Source organism: Clarias gariepinus, chromosome 27 (assembly GCF_024256425.1).
Source record: "Clarias gariepinus isolate MV-2021 ecotype Netherlands chromosome 27, CGAR_prim_01v2, whole genome shotgun sequence".
Lineage (NCBI taxonomy): Eukaryota > Metazoa > Chordata > Actinopteri > Siluriformes > Clariidae > Clarias > Clarias gariepinus.
This window is the reverse complement of record NC_071126.1, coordinates 21207814-21221881: the sequence shown is the minus strand read 5'-3', so window position 1 is coordinate 21221881 and position 14068 is coordinate 21207814. Positions and strand designations below refer to the sequence as shown.

General features: G+C 38.4%; 1 protein-coding gene across 1 annotated transcript in view; it reads left to right on the top strand.

Annotated features, from left to right (window-relative positions):
• The window catches only part of LOC128514921 (uncharacterized), a 35230-nt gene that overhangs the window by 10693 nt on the left and 10469 nt on the right, over positions 1-14068 (top strand). The window contains exon 5 of the mRNA XM_053488836.1: positions 11722-11816. Coding sequence (XP_053344811.1) covers positions 11722-11816 — 95 coding nt within the window. The remainder of the gene's footprint in view (positions 1-11721; positions 11817-14068) is intronic.

The window sequence follows — 14068 nt, the reverse complement described above, 5'->3', positions numbered from 1 at the left end:
TGAATAACTTTGAATGATGAATGCTACGTTAATATGATCTTGGGCTTGCTCCACATTATAAAAGCAAAGCGCGGAGTTTAGTCCGAGATCAGGGAAGTACGTGATGTGGTGGAAAATAGGCAGTGGCGGTTCTACACTGAATTGCTCCGCGGGCGAGACTCCCAGCCACAATATTGTATTAGGCTAACTTTATTAAAGATTATACACTCTTGTATTCTTTGTCCACACACGTGGGCATCTTTAAATTTTTAGATATTGATCCTTTCTCGATGCAGCGAATTTTCTGAGCAAATTAATAATAATTTCCATGAATGAAAAGCAGGAAGAAGAAAAGGTTACGCGAAAATAAGAAAAAGCTTTAGAGGTAAATGCTGTGAAATGCTTCAAATGAACAGATTCTGCCTATAACAGGTCAGGGACAGTGAGGCTGGACCCAGCAGCGCACCACATCCCACATCATAATACATGCTGATGATGACCAACACCTCTCTACCAGATCTACCAGAGCCAAGTAAAAAGAATGGCAATCAAACAGAATAAAATTAGTAGCAGCACTAACTTGTGCTAGGTATTATGATGGTGGTCAATATTAATTGAAATAATGTTTCTCAGCATTATTTCGTGTTAATATTGACTACCCTAATAATTAAAATAAGTAACTAGTTTACAAGCGTGAGCTACTGCTGCTACTGATTTTATTTCAGCTTACCTGTTCAGTTTTATTGCCATTCCTTTTAAAATATTGTCTTTATAGATTTATATGTTGTTTGTCTTGATGTTCTTTTTTTTTTTTCGTTTCATTGACCCAATATATGTTCAGTGATACTTCAAATAACATGTTTAAATAGCATTCTGTATTGTGTTATATTTTTATACTAGTATCTGGTGTTAAAAATGTATCTCTACATTAATGAGCCAATGTATTATGGTGTGGGCTGCTGTGTGCCAGGAAGTCCAGGGACACTTTTTGGTCCCAGTCCGCCCCTGTAATAACGAATGGAGAAAGCGCAGTCAAAGCCCGGGGATTCTGTGTTCCGCGGGGGCCAGTCGTGAATAGCTGACACTCAGTGACAGCCAATGAAATTGAAGCATTTTTGTTGCTTTCCACGTGGTGTGGCGTTGCTTAAATAATATCTGTATAATATCCGTATATCCTATAAAATCGTCCAGACCCTGGTTCGAATCCCGCTCTGGGTGAAAATGTAATAAATGTGAATCCTTTGTTTTACACTTTTTGCTTATGATAATCATTAAATTACAGCAACTGTGAGGTGAGTGCTAATGTGTTTTATAGCTTAAGAAAAAAAAATTCTCAATTGCAAACATGCATTTAGTACTGAAGCATAACTTGATAATGTAATGGCTATATCGTGGTATTTTAGCGAATAGCACCGGAATTTTGAGCACTGGCTGGGAATCGAACCCGGGTCTCCCGCATGGCGGGCGAATCACCTACCACTGAGCCACCAGTACCCGTCTGCGTTTAAAGCGCGTAAATATAGGCTAACGTCATACATCTTTGTAGTCCTTTTGCACACGCGCGGGTGCGTTACAATAATAATAATTATTATTATTAATTAATTATATATATAAATTATTAATAATTATTCCAGAACTACTACTAATAATAATAATAATTCTGAATGAAAATGAAGAATAAATACATATCAGTTTGAGCTTGACACGTTTATGAGCTCTGTTGCTTGCCGTCAATGGGCGCCTAAGAGACATAACATTTTTCAGCTTCAGTAGACACACAATACTTTAGACTGAAACACGACTGCCCCCTACAGGTATTGAAGGGCATTTTCACAGCTTGCCGCGCGCACTCGCGGCAAGTCGTGGGATCCCTTTTCCGAAAACGTGCGTTTTTAAAGGCCAGATCTGTTTTAGACAGTAACTTGTCCTTTGAAAATCATATTTCCAATATCACAAAAACAGCCTTTTATATCTTAGAAATATCGCCAAAGTTAGGAGCATCTTATCCGTATCTGATGCAGAAAAGCTAGTTCATGCATTTATGACCTCCAGACTGGACTATTGTAATGCATTACTAGGTGGTTGTCCTGCATCCTCAATAAACAAGCTTCAGTTAGTCCAAAATGCAGCTGCCAGGGTTCTCACTAGATCCAGAAAATATGATCATATAACCCCAATATTATCATCCCTGCACTGGCTACCTGTTCAGTTTAGAATTAATTACAAAATAGTATTACTTACATACAAGGCTTTAAATGGTTTAGCTCCCACATACCTAACCAGTCTTCTGATACGCTATAATCCACCATGCTCCTTAAGATCACAAAACTCTAGACTTCTTGTAATTCCCAGAATTTCAAAATCTACAAAAGGGGGTAGGGCTTTTTCATATTTAGCTCCAAAACTTTGGAATAGCCTTCCAGACAGTGTTTGGGGCTCAGACACAGTTTCCCAGTTTAAAAGTAGACTCAAGACGCATCTTTTTAATCTGGCATACGCATGACTCATCCCATAACCTCATACTTCAGTACATCTATCCTGAATGGAAACTACGCTAATTCTCTCCATCTGTTCTGTACTTTTCTACCCATCCCGAGGCATCTGGAGATTGTACCAGCTTTAGTAGATAAAGGCCAACCCTGTGAGGATCCTGAGGCATCCAGAGAAGGACCAGCTCCAGCTGGATTCTGCTTTATGATGGTTGGAGCTACACATCCTGCTCCTGTGCTCCCAGTGATCCAGACCCCATCTGCCCTCTGCACCTACTGACTCCCTGTGCTGATCTGGACTTCATGTTAATTTAAAGAATTTCTGTAATATTGTACTGTACTTTCAGCTGCATAACACACATGATGTTATATCATCTCTATTTGTTATCACCCAGATGAGGATGGGTTCCCTGTTGAGTCTGGTTCCTCTCAAGGTTTCTTCCTATTGCCATCTCAGGGAGTTTTTCCTTGCCACCGTCGCCGTCACCCTTGGCTTGCTCATCAGAGACATTTCATTCATTCATCTCATTATTATCTAGACACATTTTTCTCACACATACACTATTTATTATTATTATTTTATTATATATATATATATATATATATATATATATATATATATATATATATATATATTATTTTTTTTATTATTATTGTTTTTTTATGAATTTCTTTCATTTTTGTGAAGCTGCTTTAAGACAATGACCATTGTTAAAAGCGCTATATAAATAAAATTGAATTGAATTGAATTGAATAGAGGTCTCGTCCAATTAGCGGTAAGCATTTCATTCGCACACTATACCTACCTTTTCCGGTTTGTATTAGACTGACCAAGAAGTGCAATACAAATTAACAAAGCAGAAAACAAATTAACAAATTCAAAACCAAATTAACAAATCCGAAAACAAAATAACAAAAACAAAAACAAAACAACAAAACTCTTCCTCTTAAAAAAAAATAGTTTTGGGTTTTGTTATTTAGTTTCTAATTTGTTTTCCGTTTTGTTAATTTGTATTGCACTTCTTGGCCAGTCAGATATTAGTTATTTTGTTTTCCGTTTTGTTAATTTGTTTTAGAATTTTTTATTTTGTTTTGGGTTTTGTTATTTTGTTTTCAGTTTTGTTAATTTCTTTTGCACTTCACGGCCACCGTAAATAAAGCAGTGCATCTTTAATAAGCCTTAATTAAAATAAAACAAACCAGGAATTTAGTGTTAGCAAGAGCCCTTAAAAACATAGCGACGGTGTACAGTATGTGGGCTGGTGGGGATGTGACGACTGTTCATTTTCCACTGTGTAAGAACGTCCAGGCCAACCAGATTTGCAGGACAAGCAAAGATTTTTAATAAAATTTTACTTGAAAAAACTAACAAGTCCTGGTTTACGAGTACAGAGTATCATGTATCACGGATGAACTTCTTGTTTTGACGCCAAGCGTCACATGATCACAACTGAGCCAACGTTTTTTCTCTCTTGTGCTGCGGAATTGTGGGTAATCGTTTCCCCTGCTGGGTCTTAGTGCTCGTCTCTTACTGGTATAATCAACATCTGTGCATTGTTTACTATAACACTGTGGACATGTGTGTGTGTGTGTAAAACATCTTTTATTTTGTGTTTGTATGTGTGTGTACAGTGCGCGTGTACTGTTTGTTATAACACACGTGTGAAGCCTTAGAAGACTGAGTGTGTTTTGGATCCCTGAAGAGATTCTGACGTGTCCTGACATTTGTGTATTTTTCAGTTAATTATAAACATATAAATGTCTAAAGTCTGATAACATTTTATTCAGCACAAACTGGGCTACAATAATATATGAGCAGCATGTATGTACAAGTTTGTATATTGGAGAAAAAAACAGTTATGCGTTTTTGAAAACAACAAAAAAAATAAGTCACTGAAATAAGACCACAAAACACATTTATGACATTTGTGTACAAGACTTTTGTGACCTGAATCTTATAGTGTAGATGGGTTCCCTGTTGAGTCTGGTTCCTCTCAAGGTTTCTTCCTATTGCCATCTCAGGGAGTTTTTCCTTGCCACTGTCGCCGTCACCCTTGGCTTGCTCATCAGAGAAATTTCATTCATCATTCATTCATCTCATTATTATCTAGACACATTTTTCTCACACATACACACTTTATTATTATTATTTTATTATTATTTTATTTATATATATATTATATATATATATATTTTTTTATTATATATATATATATATATATATATATATATATATATTTATTATTATTTTTTTTATATGAATTTCTTTCATCTTTGTGAAGCTGCTTTGAGACAATGACCATTGTTAAAAGCGCTATATAAATAAAATTGAATTGAATTCAATTGAATTGTTCTCTGTCGGAGTCTCAGTGTTGTTCTGAGGTAAAGATAAACTCCTCCCACGGTCGATAAACTCCTCCCACTCTCTCCCACAGATAAACTCCTCCCACTCTCTCCCACAGATAAACTCCTCCCACTCTCTCCCACAGATAAACTCCTCCCTCTGTCTCCCACAGATAAACTCCTCCCTCTGTCTCCCACAGATAAACTCCTCCCTCTGTCTTCCACAGATAAACTCCTCCCACTGTCTCCCACAGATAAACTCCTCCCACTGTCTCCCACAGATAAACTCCTCCCTCTGTCTCCCACAGATAAACTCCTCCCTCTGTCTCCCACAGATAAACTCCCCCCACTGTTTCTCACTGATAAACTCCTCCCACGGTCTCCCACAGATAAACCCCTCCCACTGTCTCCCACAGATAAACTCCTCCCACGGTCTCCCACAGATAAACTCCTCCCAATGTCCAGAACATTCTGTAGAGCTTTAGAAACCTGTACAGCGTGTGACATCCTTCACACATGCAGAAAACTAACTAAATCTGTGTGTTTGTGTGTGTGCGTGTGTGTGTGCTGGCGCACGTGTGTTGGGGACGTAGTCTTGTAGATTACCCAGAGTGCTTCCGTGTAAATAGCGTGTCGGCCTGTCCTGTCTTAGGTCATTATTAGATAATGAAGTGAGAGAAAGACTGTGCCTCTTCTTAGATTCATATGGATTACATAAACTGAGAATATTTATTATAATTTTTTTTTTTTATGTAAAAGTAGACACTTTAATCTTTCTATAGATATATTTCTCATGTCAGGAGCATTTTAAGTTCTTTTCACGGTTACCAAAAAAAAAAAAAAAAAAAATGGTCCCCCTGGCGGATCCACAGACCTTTTAATTAACAGAGAATACTTGTCAGGAGGAATCATATGGGGGTCAGGGAGAGAAGGCTTATGTAAAGTAATGACTCTTTCTTTTCCTTTACCACTTAAAAAAAAATCCTTTAGATAAGCCCATGTGTGTGATAAAAGAGGTGATTTAGAGTCAGGACTTCCTTTGCTCTTGTCTTAGTATTGTAGGCTGTTACACTGATCTTGTCACAATAATGTTCTGTATTTGCTAGTTAAATGCGTCTAATAAGTGCAACAATCAGGTTAAAGCAAAACACATGCTCTAGCATTATTGCTGTTCTTATCGTGCCCAAATTTACACTTTATTGTTTTTACCACTGCATTTTTTTTCCATTCATAGGTAATAAAGAACAACATACCAACAAAGAATGTCATGGAAACTAGTGGAGCAGAAAGTATTTTACCATGAAATGTAGTGGAGTTAAAGTAAAAAATCCCACAAAATGAAAATACTTCCATGGAGGGTACTGGTGACTCAGTAATAGGTCTCTCGCCTGTCATGGGGAAGGCCTGGGTTCGATTCCCACCCAATGCCCAAACCTCAGCCATGCAGTGCCGGTCCCAAACCCAGAAAAAATGGATGAATCCACTTGACGGGAGCAGCTGAAAGACTAAGACCAACAACTGTCCACCACTGCTGTTAATATAAATATCTATATATAATGTTACGAAATGAAAACCTCACTCATCATCTATACCATCTTATCCTGTATCCTCCCCCAGGCAGGAAGCCTGGAGCCTATGCCAGGAAACTTAGGGCACAAGGCGCAGTACACCAGGGTGACAATCTATCACAAGGCACACACACACTACAGGCAATTTGTGGATGCCAATTAGCCTAATCTTCATGTCTTTGGACTGTGGGAGGAAACCCACTAAACAGTGGGAGAACATGCACATAGAGATGGAAATTGAACCTGGCCGGGAATCGAACCCGGACCCTCAAGGTACAAGGTGACAGTGCTAACCACTACACTAGAGATGAAACCCTGTCCTACACCTGGAACATTTAACAAGAACACACACTCTGTTACACTCCAGGGTTTAAACAGCAGAGATGGAAGATGTAAGAGTTTTAAACAAATAAGCTTATTTTCGCTTTTATAGCAATATTTAAAAATGTTAAATTTTTTAAATAAATCTTTAATCTCTTAATATATTAATTATTGGGTAATAATTTATTTTTTAAGTTTTCTGATTGCTTTTGATGTTTAAAACATGTTTTCCATGCAGGTTACAGCTCTATGGAAGAAATACTGATTTATAAAGTCTGTTAGATTGAACTAAATCTAATCACTATAAATGGATCCATATGTGTTCTCTCACTTTTCCTTTTTTGACCCTAGTGTGCTGGCATATACAAACAACCAGATTATTATTATTATTATTATTATTATTATTATTTTAATCAAAGTGCAAATAATATTTGTCAAAAACATGCATTCTTCTGATAATGTTTTTGTTGTTGTTGTTTTAATGTTATGGCTGATTGGTGTATCTTACTGTTGATTTGGACAAAAATTAAATGGCTATTATAATTGAAATCTAAGGTATAATTTACCACCAGTCAGATGGTTCGAGAGACTGTTGTCAGAGAGGACTGCTGCTCCAGCTCTTTTAGGATGCAGGCCATCAGTGTGGTAGAGCCTAGGACGCTCCCAGAAAACATTGAAGTTATCAACAAAGGGTAATTTCTGTTGTTGAGATCAAGATTGTAACCATTCATTAAAAGCAAATAATCTACTGAACCTCTCAATTCCTTGCTGAAATGTGGGAAGTGGTCCTGATATGATGATCCTTGTCATGGGTAATATGCCGCGGACCTTCTTAACCAGGCTCCTGAAGTCCTTCTTCAGACTCTCTGTCTGCCTCAGCCTGGGGTCAGCATAGAGAACCACAAATCCAATGTTCTCTTTTAGGGCCGTGGGCACCTGGGCAGCTACATCAAGAACACGGGCACCAGGTAAACAGCGAGTGCTCATCTTACCTTTAGCCGTGGTAGCACGGACGAAGGAGTCTCTGATGATCAGCGTGTCATGTACTATTTTGCGAAGAGGAGAAAAGTGGTTTCGGGTTTAGATTTTAAAGACGGGTGGTGGCAGAGTTGGAGAGGTCCTCGCCCAGGGCCTGGACCATGTCTTCCGTTGCTGCTGCATCCAGACTCAGTGGCGCCTGAGTGAACGAAACCTGGGCGGGCCATGTCCTTGGCGCGTTGCACCTGGACAGAGAAACACACAGTGTTGAGGTTGTTGAAAAATTTGTGTCATGCTGAGAATTTACCTGAGACAGGTGAGCACTGGTCCATGATGGTTCTACTGTAGCGCGGCCTTTCTCTGTCGTAGCTTGGCCAGCTTTACCTGTAGTTCTGCTTCTCCACAGCCTCCAGCTCCAAATTTACTGAGTGCAGCTCGAGTCTATCCTCACCTGCACTCAGAGGCAGACACACAACCGACATGGTGTTTAGTGTAAAAAGCCAAAGGCAAACTGAAAACTGAAAAGCGTAGCCAAACTTATGATAGCCGGGCTAATGGGCTAGTGATGCTAATGGGCTAGCTGGCTAGAAGCAGGTGCGCTGGAAAACAACGACAAGCGTTTTGAATGAGTATATTATAAAATACTGTCACGTGTTTACTCTTCGTAAGAAGACAAAAGGTTAGAATATTAAGATGGATTAGGCTGGAAAATTGGGAATTATAAATTAGTCTGGTGAAGCTGAAAGAGTTCAAATAATGTTCTATGTCTCTCATTCTCTCTCTTAATCAGTAATATATGCTGAGTCAAGTCAAGTCAAGTAGGCTTTAAGTGCCGCTGTTTAAGGACCTTGAATATGGTGTAATTTTTGGCCCAAATTCCTAAACAGGAAATTTTTGTGTGCTCAGATTTTATTTTTAAAAATACATTTTTAATTCTCTGACAACTTGTACCTCCCCTTTAATCTCTTCCTCTCTCTCTCTCTCTCTCTTTCTCTCTCGCCCTCTCAATACCCCAACACTTCACTCCCTCTGTAATAATACTGCTATAAATTCCAGCCAATCAGAGACTAGAGGAGGGACAATAAGAGCCAATCAGAGACTGGAGGATTGTGTTCACTGTATCCAATGTTCATCTCCCACTTGGACTGATTCTGTAGCTCTAACTGTATATTTAACATGTGATTAAATTTCAGTAAATTCAGAGACTGAGACTACAACTTGCATTCATCGTCTCCAAACAGTGACTGTAGAGTGAATGTATAAAAGCACAATGTTTGTGGTATTTATAGCAGAGCTGCTCAGTCTGTGGTTTTGCTCAGTGTTACCACGGCAACGATACACAGTTGTGTGTGTCTTTAAATGCTGTGTGTGTTGGGGTGAAATAATAAAATAATTTAAAAATAATAAAACTCCACGTTAAATTACTGACAGATTAATGATAAGCAGTTCAGCTCTAAAAGGGGATTAGACCAGTTCACCAGAATTCAACAAGACTACAGTGTGTCACACACACACACACACACACACACACACAAACACACACACAATTGTGTGAAATGATGTGAAAAGTGCTGCAGAAAGTGAAATGAGAAACATGGAGTTTAAACTGAGAGTCGAGTCTAAAGTTAATAAATGTTCCTCATATTTCACTTTAGCAGATACTTAAAGATAGACACTTTCTTCACACTGCTACTTCCTGTTTCTCATTAACAGGAAGTTCTGCAGTCCTCCCCTCCTCCCCCCACACTGGTACTTTAAGTTCCAGGTTCCACCATATTGAGACTGTGTCTGTTCCCCCGAGATAAACACAAACACACATGATGAAATTCTCAGAATGTTTCTTATAATAATCTAATTACTAAAAGATAAAATGATCATCACATGCACGGCCAGTACCTTTGATCTGAAGCTAGGACTAATAAACATCACATCTCTTACATTTAATGTGTTTAATGAGTAGTGAAGCTCTAAATGAACACACTACAGTCATGGGGGAAAAAGAAAGTACACTCTCCTTCAGTTCTATGTGTTTAATGATCAGTTTTTAATGATTGCTGTAGATATTCATTACTGCTCCCCATTTCCCAGACACAGTACAGGAATAGTGAGAGCCTCATGCTTTTCCACATGTGCTTCACTTGGATAGACTTTTGCAGAAACTCCACCTGTCACCACCCACAGTGTTCTTCCAGACTCTCAGAGAGACAGAAAGAGTGGACAGTGTTATCAATGTTTTTAAGAAGGAGACCAGCAGGAGGAGAGAGACATGGACAGTGATGACAGAGAAGCCAGAAGAGACAAAACTCACAGAGATGCTGATGCTGGGACTTTGGACATGACATCCCTTTTAAGGTAAAGAGTTTAAGAGCGTAATATATAAAGTTATATAAAGTGTGTAGGACACACACATACCCAACGCGGGCACACACACATACAAACACTAAATAAAAGGTGTTTTAGAAAAAAAAACAATGGATCAATTGTAATTACGTTACTCTCGGCATCAACACAAGAAGCGTGTAAGAAGATTTTATTAATGGAGCCCCAGCATGAGACGTGTGTATTCCTCAATGTTCTCTGTACAAATACAACAACAGTAACGTTGCTCCAGGCGAAACAAAGTGTGTTTTTATTTATCTGTAAAGATTCACAACCCCAAACCCAGTCTGACATTTACTGTAAAACCCTTTATTTCAAATATTAACCTTACAAAAATGATTAGTGAAAGGTCGGTACTGAAACTGTACAGCGCCCCTCCCCCACAGCAGGATTCCACATTATTCCTCTTTGGGGTTGTTAGATCTGCTGACCTAAAAGCACTTCATTAAACTTCTTCTATCAGAGAGGTTCCAGCACACAGGACTGATAGAGCTCCAGTAGATCATATCTGTAAAGTCATGTGACTCATCACAGCATCAGAATAGACAAGAATTCACTGTGAGCTTCACATCTCATTACAGCTAATGGACCAATCAAATCAGTCCACAGCTTCAAAACATCCAATCAGGCGTGAGTCTGGACCTGGTTTTCTACTGAACACACAAGTTCATTACCTCACTATCACTTTGTCTAAACAGGAACGATGATCACACTCTTTGTGGCTCTTTACTCTCTGCTTTGTCTCTGCACAACTGGTGAGGAACATTTTAAACCTTAACTTAAAATAGTCATTTTACATGTTTAACTAATTCATTAAAATTAAATATTAAACACCTTTTTTTTTTACAGGTAACACTTCTGACATCAAGGAGTTTCAAGTGAAAACAGTAAAGCGTGGAGAAGCTGTAACTATGGAGTGTAACATTAGTGGGGTCAGAAACAAAAATAGTTTAGCTTGGTACAGACAGAGTTTTGGAAAAGTGCCTCAGGTTTTTATAAGACACTACAAAGCAAGCAATCAGAGCTACACATTTGCAGAGGGATTTAATGATAGCCGCTTCAGTGTTACTGCAAATGACCAAAAGTTTGATCTCAACATTAATAAAACAAGAGAAGATGATGGAGGAGAATATTTCTGTGGATATGTGGAGGGAAGTACAGTAAAGTTCACATTTGGAACACGTCTGCAGTTTGAAGGTAAACAGTTTTACTCTGATAACCTGCTAATTCCAGATCAACACTTTAACCAGAATTATGTGTACATGTGCATTAAATGTTGAATATTTCACATTATTCATATTTAGTATCATTTCTGTTTATTTGCTGCTTTTCCAATTTATTTGTAAAGGTGAAGAGATGAAACCCTGTCCTACACCTGGAACACTTAACAAGAACACACACTCTGTTACACACCAGGGTTCAAACAGCAGAGATGAAAAAGGTCAGAGTTTTAATCAAATAAACTTTACATCATTTCCTCAGTGGTGGACGATGTACACAAATCCTGTACTTGACTAAAAGAACTGGCCTCTTATCTCTTCTATATCAGGATTTTCCACTGGTAAAACCTTCCTAAATAAATTGTGTTAATAATTTAATAAAAGGTTAATAATTTTAAAGTGTTTCAGCTTTTGATATTTATTAAAAACATGTTTTCCATACAGGTTCCAGCTCTACTGATCAGATGCGTGTGCTGTTCTGGCTCTCTGTTTCTAGAGTTGGAGTTCTTGTCTTCATTATTTTTCCAACGATGCTGATTGTTTACAAATTAAAATACAAATTTTCATTAAATGGAAGAAATACTGATAGTCTGTTAGATTTAACTAAAGTTAATCACTATAAATAGGTGGATGTGTGTTCTCTATATATGATTTGATATATATTCTGGTGTTTTACAATAGATTTAAAAATACCATGACATCAGTGTGAACCTGCAGAATACCTGTGATTTATTTATCTTTTCCCTTTTTAGACAGTGATGTACTTGAATATGTATAGAATAACATTTCATTCAGCAAAGTGCAAATAACATTTCTAAAAAAACATTAATTCCTTAATTATATTTTTTTGTTGTTGTTTTAATGTTATTACTGATTGGTGTTTCTTACTGTAACTTTGGGCTGCTTTTACTAGTAGTTCTGTAATCACTCCATTTTAACATGTATTACTCCCTGATACAGCAAAAAAAGAAATTTCCCTTTTTCAGGACTGTGTATTTCAACAATAATGTTGTAAAAATCTAAATAACTTTACAGATCTTCACTGTAAAGGGTTTAAACAATGTTTTCCATGCATGTTCAATTAACCATAATCAATTAATTAACATGCACCTGTGGAATGGTCGTTAAGACCTTAACAGCTTACAGAAAGTAGGCATTTAAGGTTACAGTTCTAAAAATGCAGGACACTAAAGAGACTTGTCTACCGACTATGAAAAACACCCAAAGAAAGATGCCCAGGGTCCCTGCTCATCTGCGTGAACGTGCATTAGGCATGCTGCAGGGAGGCATGAGGACTGCTGATGTGGCTAGGGCGATAAATTGCCATGTCCGCACTGTGAGACGCCTAAGACGGCGCTACAGGGAGACGGGAAGGACGGCCGATCATCCTCGCAGTGGAAAACCACGTGTAACAACACCCGCACAGGATGGGTACATCCGAATATCACACCTGCGTGACAGGTACAGGATGGCCACAACAACTGCCCGAGTCACACCAGGAACACACAATCCCTCCATCAGTGCTCAGACTGTCCGCAATAGGCAGTCCATGAGGAGGAGATGCACTGCAGTACTTCAAGCAGCTGGTGGCCACCAGATACTGACTGGTACTTTTGATTTTAAGCCTCCCTTCATTCAGGGACACATTGGGAAACATTTTTCAGTTTATGTCTTATGGTGTTGACTCTTTTAGTGTTCATACAAATATTTACACATTAAGTTTACTGAAAGTAAAAACAGTTGAAAGTCAGAGGACTATTCTTTTTTTGCTGAGTATATATGAAGAAGAAATCTTGAGAGGAAGCAGACTGAGAAGAGAACTCATCCTCATCTGGGTGTCAGCAGATTATAAATAACTTCTCATCTAGAACTGTAAATTATAATGTTAAACATGCAGAAAAATGCAGGAAGTTATGAGTTTATGAGAAACTTCTGAATATCAGCATTCAGTCAGTCATTTCTGAATTCATTAGAGTTTTAATTTAAAACTATGTTGTGTTGCAGTTATCATCTGTTAAGTAATTTGAGTTAAGGCTGTTTGTATCAGTTGTAGTTTTGAGGTTCTCCAACATCACCGGATGTTTATGTTTAGATGATGAGAACTCCAACCAGAAGTGAGGCATCACGGTGGTTTAATCAGGTCAAGAAAACCAATACCTCTGGAGTAGCGCGTGGAGTGATCCAGACCCCCTCTGTCCTCTGGACCTGTCTGACTCGTCTTGTTTGTCCCTCTTCTGGTTGGAGATCTCGTCAAATGGACGCCCCGTGTGGTCTGTCTGGGATGCATGTGGTGATTGTGGACGGTTCCACTTTATCATGAAGACGGTCCTGTCCTCGGCTGATGCAGACAGCTGTTCTCTGAGGACTCGTGACTGTGTTCCAGTTTATTCTGAACGATTTACAAGTTTCCCCTCTAAAAAAGTGCAGTAATTTTTGTTTATTTCTCATGAGGTTCAATGACTGTTTGCACATGGCATTTGAAGACATAAAATAAGAAAAAGGGAACTTTTATACCCTTATGGTGTTCCCGGTCAAAAATGAGCGGTCATCAGAAATGAATGGGTAAGACTACAATTAGTGTAAAAAACAGTTAAAGGACATTTCTACACTCCTCTCACACACCTAAACACGCAGGTGTCTTTAAGCAGTGTAACGGGTTCGACCCTATGCGCATGGGCGGCACCATAAAGCACAGACACGAGGCGAGGTCTTATGGGAAAAAGGGTAATTTATTTAGGTAATTTATTTAAATGGGGAAGGAAAGAGTGAAAGGGGGGAGGATGGAAAGAAA